The sequence below is a fragment of the Schistocerca americana genome, chromosome 4 (assembly GCF_021461395.2).
Source record: "Schistocerca americana isolate TAMUIC-IGC-003095 chromosome 4, iqSchAmer2.1, whole genome shotgun sequence".
In the NCBI taxonomy this organism is placed as follows: Eukaryota; Metazoa; Arthropoda; class Insecta; order Orthoptera; family Acrididae; genus Schistocerca; species Schistocerca americana.
Window position 1 is genome coordinate 74,638,013 of NC_060122.1, and position 14,406 is coordinate 74,652,418.

Below are 14,406 nucleotides of genomic sequence, written 5' to 3' on the forward strand. Positions count from 1 at the left end.
TCTGGAACCGCGCGACTGCTACGGTCGCAGGTTCGAATCCTGCCATGGGCATGGATGAGTGTGATGTCCTTAGGTTAGTCAGGTTTCAGTAGTTCTAGGTTCTAGGGGACTGATGACCTCAGCAGTTGAGTCCCATAGTGCTCAGGGCCATTTGAACCATTTGAGGTAATTTCACGCAGTGTTGCTTGTCTGTTAGCACCGACAACGCTATGCAAACGCCGCTGCTCTCGGTCGTCAAGTGAAGGCCATTGGCCACTGCATTGTCTGTGGTGAGAGGTAGTGGCTGAAATTTGATATTCCTGGCACACTGCTGACTGTGTGAGTCTTGAAACAATGAATTCCATAACAATTTCCGAAATGGAATGGCCCATGCATTTAGCTCCAACTACCATTCCGCGTTCAAAATGCGTAACTTACCATCGTGCACACACAATCACGTCGGCAACTTGTTCACATGTATCACCCGAGTTCAAATGACACCTCCGCCAATGCACTGCCCTTTCATTCCTTAGTCAGGTGATACTACCGCCATCTGTGTACATGCATATCACTGCCGTACAACTTTTGTCATCTGAATGTAGTTCCAGTTTGCGGAAGGGTTCGTTGTTTGTAAGTAGAATGTTGGAATTGCCAATCGCCTCCAAAATATTTCAACTAAGAAACACCTCCGCCACCCACTCAGGATATTTGAATTTTATAAAAAGGTCGAAGAGATCAACAACAGTCCATTCTTTTTACTTGGGGAAAGATGCTAAACGATAGTTACTTTTTTCGCTTTGAAATATGACCCTCGACAGCGTTGCATCAACAGGCATGCACTAATGCTCAGTCGTAAACTTAGTCATGAAGTCTGTTGAGAAAGAAAAATTAAAAACTTCTTACTTGATTACAGTGATGTAACCGGCTGAAGAGAATTAAATTTTCCTTCCGAAGAGTTTAGGTATGATGTGAAAATTTAGGACTCCCGCGATACTTGGTGTGTCGAAACTGAATGTATTAAAGTAACTCATTACTCTTCTATTGTTTATATAGCAAGCAAAACAAAGTTCAGCATTGTGTAACAGATGGGTCAGTTTGGATCAACCAACTGCCATGTCATTTTCTGTGAATGGCGATTTTTGGATATGGTGTGGAGGGGAATGGGGTCAGCACACCGCTCTTCCATTTATTGCCGGCTTCGTTGACGATGGAACCGCCGCTTTTCAATCAAGTAGCTCCTGAGTCAACAGCACGAGGCTGAATGTACGCCATTCCAGTCCTCACACCAAGGAAAAATCCGTAGCAGTACCAGGGATCGGATACATTTTCTCTGCATAGCAGTGAGACACGACGACCACTGAACTGTGGACCTCTGATCTTTTTGTCACAAATTCAACGCTTCACCACTGAAGTCTCTCCTTCATTGAGAGGCACGATCCCTTCTTATCTCTTTTTATGAATCCTCAAGTGTCTTTTGTTGCCAAGCTCTGCAGTTTGAGGGTTCCTCCACGAAGCCGCACTAACGATCAAAAAATTCACTTCTGAAGTAGAACCAATATACCCACAACTGCTCGTGCTGTACAGCTACTATTGGTCAATCATGCCACTGTTCTGGTGATCACGAGGGCATGCTGTAAAATAATGCCTCCGAATTTTTCATGAGAAAACTCCTAAAGTCTTTTACATAAAACAAACGCTAACAGTCTACGCCTTTTTTTCTTGTGTTCACATATTATTTCTCAACACTCTCACCCTGGCGACAAACACATTTTCGGATGAGAGACCAGTTTTGCGATACCACCACTGTTTTTATTGACGAAGTCACAAAATCAACTCTGCTTACACCGATTCATCACTATCAAAGTGATGTACTCGAAGATGCCCTTAAGTTCTGGAAACAAGTGAAAATCGGATGGGGTCGAAGTCTGGTGTTCAGGAGGATGATCGATGGCAGTGGACCCGAGGCGCCGGACTGCTGCAGACGTTGCAGTGGTCGAGTGTCGTCTGGCACTGTGACGCTGATGGAGAGTCTACCCCACGTTTTGACGCACCATTCGAATTCGAAACTCGATTACAGCACGCTTTTTCTCACATACCAACGTAGTTATGTTACACACTGCCATGTTACACACTAGACTAACGGCAAGAGCTGGAAATGTGTAGACCTGAAGAATAAAGATATAGAATGTGAAAGATTACAATGGACTTGCCGTATGTGTTGGAAGGCATTGTTAGCAGTAACTTTAACTAGTAAACATTCCCTTAACTACCTGTCCCATGCGTTTGTTAAATTGATTTTGCCCTTTGACTGTGTTGGCAATAGGCTGCATTAGAGCTGATGATATTTATTGGAATCTAAATGAACTTGAATGCTGATACAATATTAATGAAATCGTGATCCTGTCATTATGTTAGTCAATAGTTTATGCATGACAGGGGATTTATCATTTATAAAAGCTATGACACAAGTTTATTGGTTAAAAAATAAAACAAAAATACATGTTATGCATGATGACAAAATAAAACATGAACTGATGGCAACACAAATATGCAACAAACAGTTAAAACTCCCCTGAGTAGCGGTTGGTTGGCAAAGAATAAGGTTTTTCTGATTGAACTACTTACTCTGGCCCAAAGTGAGACGTGGTACGTACTGGAATTAAGGAAAACGTGGAAGGAAGGGCCCACCAATGTACCTTTCTTTTCACACAACCCGTTTATTTAAGAATATATAACCATAATATCTTTTACGAAATGAACAAATTTGTAAAATAAGCTTTTGCAAGAGAAATAAAAACAGCAAGCAATATTATAATAATTACAAGACTGCCGGACCTACAGCCAGCCCGCTATCGGGTGAAACAGCGTCCGCGCTGAAACAGTGCTTAAACGTTAAACAGATTAGAAAACAATCAGACAATGATAAGGCTTACTTCAATGCAACCAAGGTGCGACTGGATCCCAACCCCTCCCTTCTGACAATCTTATTTTCACTAAAGCCCCGATGACAGTTGGCTGTTAATATTTTCTAAGTTAGACGTATGTCAGTTATTAAGATCACTCTGAAGGAACGTCTTAGAACATTACTTGTGAACCCTTACTACAAGAGAACTCACTCGGCGGAACCACGAGATGCAGTTAAAAATACACCAATAATGATCCGGCCTTTCAAAGACAGCAACGCATCGCTTAGTACAACAGGTTGTTCAGGTTACAACTAATGCAATTACAATCAAACAATTGTTCCGGTTAACATCTAAATCTAATCACAAGACCCCTGTTTGTTTAACGGTAGCCTGTGCCTTAGTACAATTGCACCGGCTGTATTTACGACCAGTAGCTGATTCATTGGAACATTAATGATAGGGTATAAACCAGAAAGGAAAGGAAATATAAATGCGGAACAAATTTTCAAACGACAATTAGTGTCTTAGTACAATACTACGGCCTATATTTACGACCAAAGAGCCGACCGAGTAAAACTGGGGTCGGGCACAAACCAGAAAATAATTTGGAGGGCAGATAGACAATGACAAAAATCACCACGAGGACTACAGAATGTTACTACCCTTTATCAGGAAGCAGTTCCATGGCTACACGGCGCTTACTGAGTGGTGCCGATGAGAGCCAGGTAGAAGAGGGCAGCCAGGACACAAGCGGTCGTCCGACACGTATGTTACCAACCAACAGACGGGGTGTCGTCCTGCTGTTTGTAGTCGAAGTATTCAGATATCTTCGCTTTGCGCAGGCCCTCCTTGCGTAGCTTGCGGCTTCGGCCGCTCGGACTTCGTGATTACGTCGTGTCGAGACACTACCGCCAATCCCCAAACTTCGTGCCTCCTGTCGGGCCAGCCAACCCCGCACATATATCGGCAAGCAAAGACCTTATAAAGGCACAACCCACTGATACCAACTCTACCTGGTAGATATCGTCAATCGGGCCTCAAGAGGGGTAGTATACCTCTAACTGAACAACACATTTATCATGAAGGTTATTGCCAGGTTGGCCCAAATGTTATTGTGCGTCAGATCAGGGGCCCCGCCTAAACTAATAGAAGTGCTTTTGTGTACTGACATATATCATTTCAGAGCCTCCATAAACGCTGTATTCCTTCTAAAATTGTTTTGAAGACCTGAGGCTTCACAAAACAATTCTGCAGGCCGAGGAATGCCACCACTTGATGGCTCCCTCAAAAGCGTCCCGGTCCACAGTGAACGCGGAAAATCGCGAACTTTTATGGCCGCCATCCTTCTTCACAAATGGAGTTTGACACTGTCGTAACACGTTGGCTTGGCAACCTAGTTTTCTCTTGCACATCCTGACCCTGTTGTGGCAGTCCAGGTAGGCTGTCTCTCCTCCGACCGAACGCATTGTTTGCATTCCGGTGTGAGAATTCTTGGGCCTAGCATTATGTCCCAGTAACTGCTTCGAGATGTTCCTTTCTCTAATAACTCCACGTGGGAGTTTGACACTGCTCCAAACGTCCACTGCAAGCTTTACTGTTAAATGAGCAAACTGCATGCTTGTTCTTAACTCCAGAAAAATACTATTTGAAGGAGAGCCCCATAAATATCCGTCATGTATTAACAATGTAGACGCTCCCATCAATGCCTGCTCATGCTGATAACCTCTTGTCGTCTCACAGAACGTATCGTGGGTGTAAAACCAAGATTAAATTGTACCCTTGAATATGGAGAATAGTGAGGCAGTGACTCGTCCTCTTTCATGTGTAGAAACTTTAGTTTTATTTAAAAACATTTAAGAGATTTCAGATACAAATTTTGTTAGCATCACTTTTCAGCAAGCCCTCGTACTTCGCTCTGATTAATAACGTAATAGGCCATATGTTCAGCGCAGCATTCACATACAACTGGCAACTAAATCTTCGGAACGTTTGTGGTTGTAATATTAATTTTTGGTTCCTAGGTCAACCTTTGCCACATTCGTAATTCTAAGGCATAAGCACTTCCCAGACTTCGTGACTCGTGACTTCAGTTAGGCCTTATCTTAAGTCGTTCGATCAACATACGTCACTAATAAAAAAATCATAAAAATCCATCCTGCACAATGCATATCAGTTGTCCATACAAAGTGCCAAATATTGTGTGAAGATGATATACATAAATTAGTCGCACACCAGCATTCTCAAAACTTATTACATGTAAAAGATGTTTCTTTCTATACGAATGAATAGCATTCATTATTATTACGCTACAGATACTCGGAGAAGAATAGTCACCACACATCTGGGTGTTGAGCTATAGGCTAATCATTACTTTCTAGTTTGTGACGTCTCCAGGTTCATGGCTTTAGGATGGATGCTTCTCCATAAACGAAGTGGACCACAGTATATGTTCAAGAAATTTTTACAGAAGGAATTGTGCTTCTGGTACAAACAGTGAGATTTTAACAATACCTTTTGTGCACTGGAGGAAAAATATCGTATGCAACAAACGAAAGTTGATAGGCATGTTTCTACAACTGAAAGATCATGTCTATTCAAATTTCGCGCCAGTCGCAAAAGAGTGGTGACAGCAGCGCCACTGTGAGTATGCAGATCAGGTTTGCTTGAAGTACACGCTGCAACGGACGTGACCGTTAGTCGCCTTTGAGATGGGACGTGGTGAGTTGATGTTAGTCTAGAACGCCTGTGTGGTGACGAAGTCGTCGTTATCACCTCATTGAGTTTGATCGAGCTCGTTTAATAGGGCTACGAGAAGGCTGATGTTCCTTCTGCGATATTGCAAGAAGACCTGGCGGGAATGAAGCCACTGTACATGATTTCTCGCTGCGGTGGTCACTGGAATGTATAGTCGCAAGAAAACTGAGCTCGCGACGGCCACGTAGCACTAACGAGAAGGGAAACCACCGGGTTCGGTGTATGGCTCTGCAGCATCGTACTGCAGCTGCAGCAACAATTTGAGCAGCTGTTGATACCACTGTTACAGATCGGTTTCTTCAAGGACAAATCCACGCCAGAAGCCCTGTAGCATGAATTCTACTGACCCAGAATCACCCACTACTTGCAGCTTTTGTGGTGTCGAGCAAAAGCTCGTAAGAGGACAGGCTGGGGGTCTACTGTGTTTTCTGATGAAAGCTGGTTGTGCCTCGGTCCCAGTGGTGGCTCTGTGTTGGTGAAGATGGGGCCAGTTGAAAGCCTGCAACCTACCTGTCTACGTGCTAGACACAAGGGACCTACACCTGGAGTTAGAGTCTAGCCTGCCTTTTAGTATGACAGCAGGTCCACTATCGGGGATATCGCACGTACCCTGACTGCAGATTTGTACATCAAGCTGGTGATTCGATCTGTTGTGCTGCCATTCATGAATAGTATTTAGAGAGTGTTTCCCAACGCGATAACGCCCGCCCACATACTGCTGCTGTGATCCATCGTGCTCTGCAGTCTACAGAGTGTCGACATACTGCCTTGACCTGCACGATCAGCAGACCCGTCTCCAATCGAGGACATTTGGAACGTCATCTGACGACACTTCCAGCGACATTCACAAACAGCATTAGTCGTGTCTGTATTGGCTAACATGGTGTAACAGGCATTGATCTCCATCCAACAAACTGACATCCGGCTCCTGTACAACACAGCGCATCCACATTTGCGGGCTTGCATTCAACATTTTTACACACTACTTAACCTAAATTATCCTAAGGACAAACACACACACCCATGCCCGAGTGCGGACTCGAACCTCCGCCGGGACCAGCCGCACAGTCCATGACTGCTGCGCCCCAGACCGCTCAGCTGATCCCGCGCGGCTTCTGAAGGTTACATGAGTTGTTAATGTACCAGCATTTCACATTTGCAATGGCTTATCTCGCGCGGCATTAACCTATGATCGTGCAGTGTTAATCACATAATATGTTACCTAGATAAATGTGTTCCCGAAATTTCATTACTCTACATTACTTTTTTGTGCTGCGATTCTTTCCATCTGTGTAGGTGGCTTTTAAATGAATGATATTGTATTGACGATAATTTATTATATTCATTCATGAAAAAAACGCTTAATTTTCAACAACGTTTCATAATGGCATGCTGTGGAAACATCTCGATAAGGCAATCTGTGCGAACGCAAATATGTTAATTGGTTCAAATGGCTCTGAGCACTATGGGACTTAACATCTGAGGTCATCAGTCCCCTAGAACTTAGAACTACTTAAACCTAACTAACCTAAGTACATCACACACACATCCATGCCCGAGGAAGGATTCGAACGTGCGACCGTAGCGGTCGCGCGGTTCCAGACTGAAGCGCCTAGAACCGCTCGGTCACCCCGGCCGGCAAATATGTTAATCTGAATACGTTAACCTGAATGCGGGGTAGCGCCAGCGTCCACACTTCTAAGTTGGCGTCTTAAGGAGAAGCTCTGCGAGGCTACCAGGGGGATAGAAGATCCTGATGATCTCTGTTTGTATTATGAGACGGGGTCGATCAAGGAAGCCTCGGTCTACCGCCTTTTTTGCTACGAGCTAACTAGGTTTGGCTGGATTCTATACCTTGGAAGCTTCAGTAACTAAAAAGGGGTCTCTAAGAGCACATGTCCCCTTCTCTGGACTGTGTTTAACTTTGCTAATCAGTGAAATTCTTCCCATCGGTTTCTGGGGAAAACGTTTCTCACTCATCCTGTCTCTTCCTTCTGCCAATTAGGGAGCTTCATTTGAAGCACTGCCGTGGTATCAGTCACACTGGGGAAAAGTTCAATATGAACCAATGTCTGTGCTTCTTATTTTCTTAAACAAAGTTTTAATGTGACAGCTGCATGTACAGCAGCGTCCCACGGTTTTCAAAGACTCGGGGCTTCCTTTTCACCTGCTGGGTACTGCTTCCAATTTTCGTCCAAAAAGTCGTTCCTACGTTCGGAAGGCAACACTATTTTCTGCTTCGATTCCTCCTCGCTCCATCTCATGAAAGGTTTATGAAAGTTGTCGTGACAGGAAGCACTCCCTGTCGTGGAATTCGTCCGGCGGCGCCGCACGCCTTGAGGGAAGGCGCAGCCGGCTGCTGTCCACTGCGTGACCGCTACCCAGCCCAGCGTGCGCCGTCCTCTGAACAATAGCAACACAACTAGGTGCCCGGCCGTGTGTCTTCCAGTATGCTTCCAGAGCATTTGCTTACATCCAGATACGAATGTTTCCCAGAGTATAGCGCATGGCATTTTTTTCCAGCCAAAAGCAACGCTACGAATGCGAAATATTACGTATGTATTATTTGAAGTCTCGTGGTTGAGTGGACCTACTTTCCGTCACTTCTCACTCATAGCGGAGCTGCAAGACAGTTTCAAAATGGCGTCTGTAGGTGAAGTCGTTACAAGCAACGTGACGTCATTTAATTTCTCACTGCAGCGAAATAAACTGTGGGGAATATTCACAGACGCTTGTGCAGAGTCTGTGGAGCACCTGCTGTCGACAGAAGTACAGTTAGTCGTTGGGCAAGGACGGTCAGGTCATCAGAAGGCGGTTCGGTGGAGCTCCACGATTTGCAGCGGTCGGGGAGATCACCCACAGCTGTCACAATTGACACACCCGACCTAGCCCGATCGGACTCCGACTTGTTTCGGCCAAGGATGCCATACGTGGAACGCATTTTGGGGACGATGAGGAGGTGATTCACACAGTGAAGCACTGGCTCCGCCACCAGGACAAGAATTGCTACCGACAGTGCGTACTCGTCCTTGTTTCGCCTTGCAGGAAGACCTTAGAATGGGATGAAGATTACGTGGAAAAATAGGGGGTGTAAGTAAAACACCATTCTTTCGTGTGTGTGATTCTCATTATGTTCAATAAAGAACTATTGAAGAAAAAATGCGGTGCATTACTTTCTGCACAGCCCTCATAGCATTGCAAATCCATTTTATATTATTGCAAGTAACAATCAATCGTATATTTAAGATCAATAAATTACGCAAGTTGTGGCTGGGTGTTTAATTTGAATATGGAGAATTTTCATATGTTTTGAGTCCGTTCTGAAAAACGGTCCCTTAACAGCAGACTTCCAGATTCATGTCATGCAGTGACCCCCTCCAACATATTCGTTAACTGGCCTGTCTTCATACCCACTCTGCAAGTAACCCAGGCGTTCAGAGTGCTTACTCCTTACATCGGGAGGAAAGGCGTTCGACTCACTGATTCCATCAGTCAGCCAGACACTGGATCCTTAAAACGGGAGCGGGAGGAATTCACGTAGATTTATGTGGCAATGCACTAATTAAATTTTGGAACTCATCAAAAAATACTTTCCAGGTCAGATGCTGCCTATTACAGTATAAGCGTCAGCTCCCGCTGTGTCGATGCCAGCTCATACACAATATCTAAATGCGCCAGATTACTTTCAGTTAAAAATAGTTGAATGTTTACTTTCGACTAATATGCACCGTTGGGGCTTGTGCCATCTCTGTGTGAAAGTCTTTGGTAACGTATTTCTGGCACTCCTAATTTAGAATGTATAACTCGTTAAGATGTGCCTTTGGAGTCTTGCAGCGGACTATATATGAGCGAGCAATTCTCTCATGTTGGCAGGGCATCCCCTGGAGTCCAAGGAGTTTCATTTCTGGAGGCTTGGAGAACCGGATAACGGTGCCGGGCACGGGCCACACAACTGCGTCATCCTGGTTGGCTTCGGCTATTACGTGGACGTCTCGTGCGAAGACACACACCCCGTCGTGTGTGAACTCACTCCGTACTAGCGGCTGCGCTGTCTCTTCCCAGCACACGACGGCCGTGTCGTCTTTTTAATCCTCGGCGGTAGTGGAGTAGGGCACAGCAAAACTGAAAGTGCCTCTTGCTGTGGATATTTGAATAGTGCAGAAATAATAGCTGCTGCCTTGAGTGCCCCAAATTAATTACAGTTAAAAATAATTGAATGTGCGCTTTCAACTCTTGTTGATTGATGTAAACCTCGATTTTGGGCATCGGTCTAAAATAAAACCGAATAAAGAAAATTGTAAAACTGGTAATTCATTTCAAACTTCAAGAACATTACTCGTAACACAAAGGAATGTTTGTACTTAGGTATCAATGGATATTGCGGGCTGGTGCCTATCCTTGTTGGTAAGGACTGTCGTAGTTCACGTCCCTGTCGTCTCAATTACGTACAGCAGCTGCCACGACCATAGGGCGCTCACCGACTCGCCATGGCGTCGCCACCACACAAAGATCCGTTTTGCCTGGAACTCAGCATCTGCAGTCACACTTCGTAAATCCTCCACGAGGCCCATTTTGAAAGTGATGGAGTGATGCAGATAAGTTTTCTCTCGATTCTTTAACCTTACTTTATTAGAATTGCAGACATACATTTGCCAATACAGAAAGTGGTGGCAGAAAATCGCAACCAGTGTCAAAGACCGACATTCTGTATTTTAGACGTAACTGGTAAATCATCCCACCACCTGGTTTTTTAAGGAATCGAATTTCCGTGTATAATATGTGGTATCTCCCGAACTGTGATGTAATTCTGCAGGTAGATTTAGTGGTATGGATCCTGTCCAAAATGTGTTACAAATAGAGTCAGTAGTCTATCTATCTATCTATATCCGAATCCCGCTCCAGCAACTCCGCTCCAGCTACTGCCGGGTCTGGGTGTTGACGAGTTCTCTCCATTTGGCTCGGTCCTCCCACCACTTTTCTTCCTCCAATTTCTGCCAGGTCACACCTCTCCTTCCTACAGATATTCTCACTCCCATTTTCCACCATGTTCTTGGCCGCCCTCTAGGTCTTTTCCCATCCATATTTAGTTCTTCCATAATTTTGGGGAGTCTCTGCCCATTGTGGCACCATACACAATCATTAACCCGGCTCCAGGGAGGTAGGGTGCCCTTCCCTATTCCTCCACTGGGGTAATTCCTGTCTGGCGCGTCCACGTCGCGGGGGTGGGCATCCTACACTTCAGTAGGCCGGAGTGCTAGGATGGCTGAGTTCAGGCAGGGACAAAATCCTGTGGGGTATAACACGGAACCCATGCCCAGGGTTACGGGTGAAGACCTTAATGGCAGCGACGGCGGAGAAGGAAGACTTCGGAACGGCGTAGCTGACAGATGAGGCAACCCTCCTTTCTGGCGATTAAATGAAAAGGGAACCACTGCCTTGTGGTGGAGGAGAAATTCCAAAGGCTAAGGGAGACAACCCCAACAGAAAATCCTTTCTTGCGTTAGGCCTAGCAAGCCAGTAGGAAAGTCTTCATATATTGCTTTCAAAACACAGACGAGCCTCGGAACGAACCACTCAGAGTCAGTAGTAATGAAGTAATAAACTGATATGGCATTCCTGATGCTGAAGTTTTTCTGCATGAAGAGGGAAAAAGTCGTAGGTGATCAACTTTTTGGCTTTCCGTATTTTGGTGGGGTGTCAGCGAGAAAATTTTTAAAAAAGTTTGAAATTACGTCTGAAGTTTGTTTCGCTAAGTGCTCTCATTCTCAAACACTGGATAAATATAGTCAGGGTAATTTGCGTGTCGTGAATTACGCTGTCTGAAAACATACAATAATAACTATATCAAATATTACAAAACAATTTTCTTTGCCCTGGAAAACTTTCGACAGGCAACGTGCAACTGAAATCCTTTGTAATACACCTCTTTAGTCGTTTGGCAACGGAGATTACAGGCAGATATAAAAGGAATTCTGGAAATAAAATACACTGTTATCAGTTATGGAAACGTTACATAGTCGCCGGACACAGAAATGTTTGCAGTTCGCCACTGTTCCTAGTTAATGAACATGTTGGCTTTCTCTATAAAGGAACATAGCCTGGAATTCATGTTAAGCTGCTACAGTTTCGTTCTTTTGCTTACTTGCCGTAATAGACACGTTCTGTTTGGGTACACCTCTGTGTACCGATGATATGCAGTTAATTTTTCTCAATAGTTGAGCGTTTTTTCGGCTGTAAATCAACGATAGTCACTTGTGGTGGCAAATATGATAAAACTACTCTCAACCGACCCACGCGAGGTAGACCTGATTTCTCCTCATAATAATAATAATAATGATAATTAAAATACAGTAATAATAAATTACTCCCACTAAAGTCTGGCTGAAAGGCACAGACTGTGATGAACCGATTATTTAGTCCATGCAACAGCACAATCACTAAGGTTTTCGTACTATTATGTTACTGAATTAGATTTGTTGGAATGAAGATGGGTGGATTTGTCGCTGGTGTTTGATGCACCATTGTTGTACTGGGCACTGTTTTTGCCCTTTGTATTTTATAGTACACTGACAAGGAGAATCATAGATACTTACATTTCGTAAATGCGGACGATCTTTCACAGATCCCAGAAGCGACGCCGCGTTGGTATAACATCCATTTCATGCTAATTTCATTATACTTGCAATTTTTCAAGAAAGATTTCCCAGATACGATATAAAGGTTTTATATAGGCTTCTTACTCTATCATTGGTTCGTCTGGCGTTTTCGTTTGTAGAATTCTCTTACTACGATGTGTCATAAATACATTTTTGCTGAATGCCTCTTCCAAGTGTAGCACTCCATCTTGTTGGTTGTCACCGACGGACTCTACATGGAAAATATGTACATTCAAGTAGCAAGTATGATCATACACACCTGTAAGTATATATTGGTATAGACGCTACCCGTGCTCTAGGAGTAGCGTCTTTGATTCTAAGGACCCGCGTTCTATCCCCGCCACTGCCTAATTTTTGATAAATAATCAGCATTGGCGGCCGAAGACTTCCGGCATAAGAAGTCAGCCTCATTCTGCCAACGGCCTTGCCGAAGAGGGCGCAGGAGCGGATAGAGGTTCAGGGCACTCTCTTGTCCTAGGGGTGGAAAAGTGCCCCTAAAGGCAGAAGAATCAGCAATGATCAACGTCATGAGGATGCAGAAGGCAATGGAAACCACTGCATTAAAGACACGTAACGTGTATCCACAGGACATGTGGCCTGTATTTGAAGAAGTGTCATGATGATCTCTCCATTGGCAAAAGATTCCGGAATAGTCCCCCATTCGGATCCCCGGGAGGGGACTGCCAAGGGTGAGGTTACCATGTGAAAAAGATTGAATAATCAACGAAAGGATAACGTCCTACGAGTCGGGGCGTGGAATGTCAGAAGCTTGAACATGGTAGGGAAACTAGAAAATCTGAAAAGGGAAATGAAAAGGCTCAATCTACGTATAGTAGGGGTCAGTGAAGTAAAGTGAAAGGAAGACAAGGATTTCTGGTCAGATGAGTATCGGGTAGTATCAACAGCAGCAGAAAATGGTATAACAGTTGTAGGATTCGTTATGAATAGGAAGGTAGGGCAGAGGGTGTGTTACTGTGAACAGTTCAGTGACCGGGTTGTTCTAATCAGAATCGACAGCAGACCAACACCGACAACGATAGTTCAGGTATACATGTCGACGTCGCAAGCTGAAGAGGAACAGGTAGAGAAAGTGTACGAGGATATTGAAAGGCTAATACAGTATGTAAAGGGGGACGAAAATCTAATAGTCATGGGCGACTGGAATGCAGTTGTAGGGGAAGGAGTAGAAGAAAAGGTTACAGGAGAATATGGGCTTGGGACAAGGAATGAAAGAGGAGAAAGACTAATTGAGTTCTGTAACAAATTTCAGCTAGTAATAGCGAATACCCTGTTCAAGAATCACAAGAGGAGGGGGTGTACTTGGAAAAGGCCGGAGATACGGGAAGATTTCAATTAGATTACATCATGGTCAGACAGAGATTCCGAAATCAGATACTGGACTGTAAGGCGTACCCAGGAGCAGATATAGACTCAGATCACAATATAGTAGTGATGAAGAGTAGGCTGAAGTTCAAGACATTAGTCAGGATGAATCAATACGCAAAGAAGTGGGATACGGAAGTACTAAGGAATGACGGGATACGTTTGAAGTTCTCTAACGCTATAGATACAGCAATAAGGAACAGCGCAGTAGGCAGTACAGTTGAAGAGGAATGGACATCTCTAAAAAGGGCCATCACAGAAGTTGCGAAGGAAAACATAGGTACAAAGAAGGTAGCTCCGAAGAAACCATGGGCAACAGAAGAAATACTTCAGTTGATTGGTGAAAGGAGGAAGTACAAACATGTTCCGGGAAAATCAGGAATACAGAAATACAAATCGCTGAGGAATGAAATAAATAGGAAGTGCAGGGAAGCTAAGACGAAATGGCTGCAGGAAAAATGTGAAGACGTCGAAAAAGATATGACTGTCAGAAGGACAGACTCAGCATATAGGAAAGTCAAAACAACCTTTGGTGACATTAAAAGCAACGGTGGTAACATTAAGAGTGCAACGGGAATTTCACTGTTAAATGCAGAGGAGAGAGCAGATAGGTGGAAAGAATACATTGAAAGCCTCTATGAGGGTGAAGATTTGTCTGATGTGATAGAAGAAGAAACAGGAGTCGATTTAGAAGAGATAGGGGATCCAGTATTGGAATTTAAAAGAGC

At 44.2% G+C, this 14,406-nt stretch overlaps 1 protein-coding gene across 1 annotated transcript in view; it reads left to right on the forward strand.

Annotated features, from left to right (window-relative positions):
• The window catches only part of LOC124613270 (macrophage mannose receptor 1-like), an 83,109-nt gene extending 73,194 nt beyond the window's left edge, over window positions 1-9,915 (forward strand). Inside the window, exon 5 of the mRNA XM_047141963.1 lies at window positions 9,513-9,915. Coding sequence (XP_046997919.1) covers window positions 9,513-9,679 — 167 coding nt within the window. The 3' untranslated portion in view covers window positions 9,680-9,915. The remainder of the gene's footprint in view (window positions 1-9,512) is intronic.
• The last annotated feature ends 4,491 nt before the right edge of the window (window positions 9,916-14,406 follow it).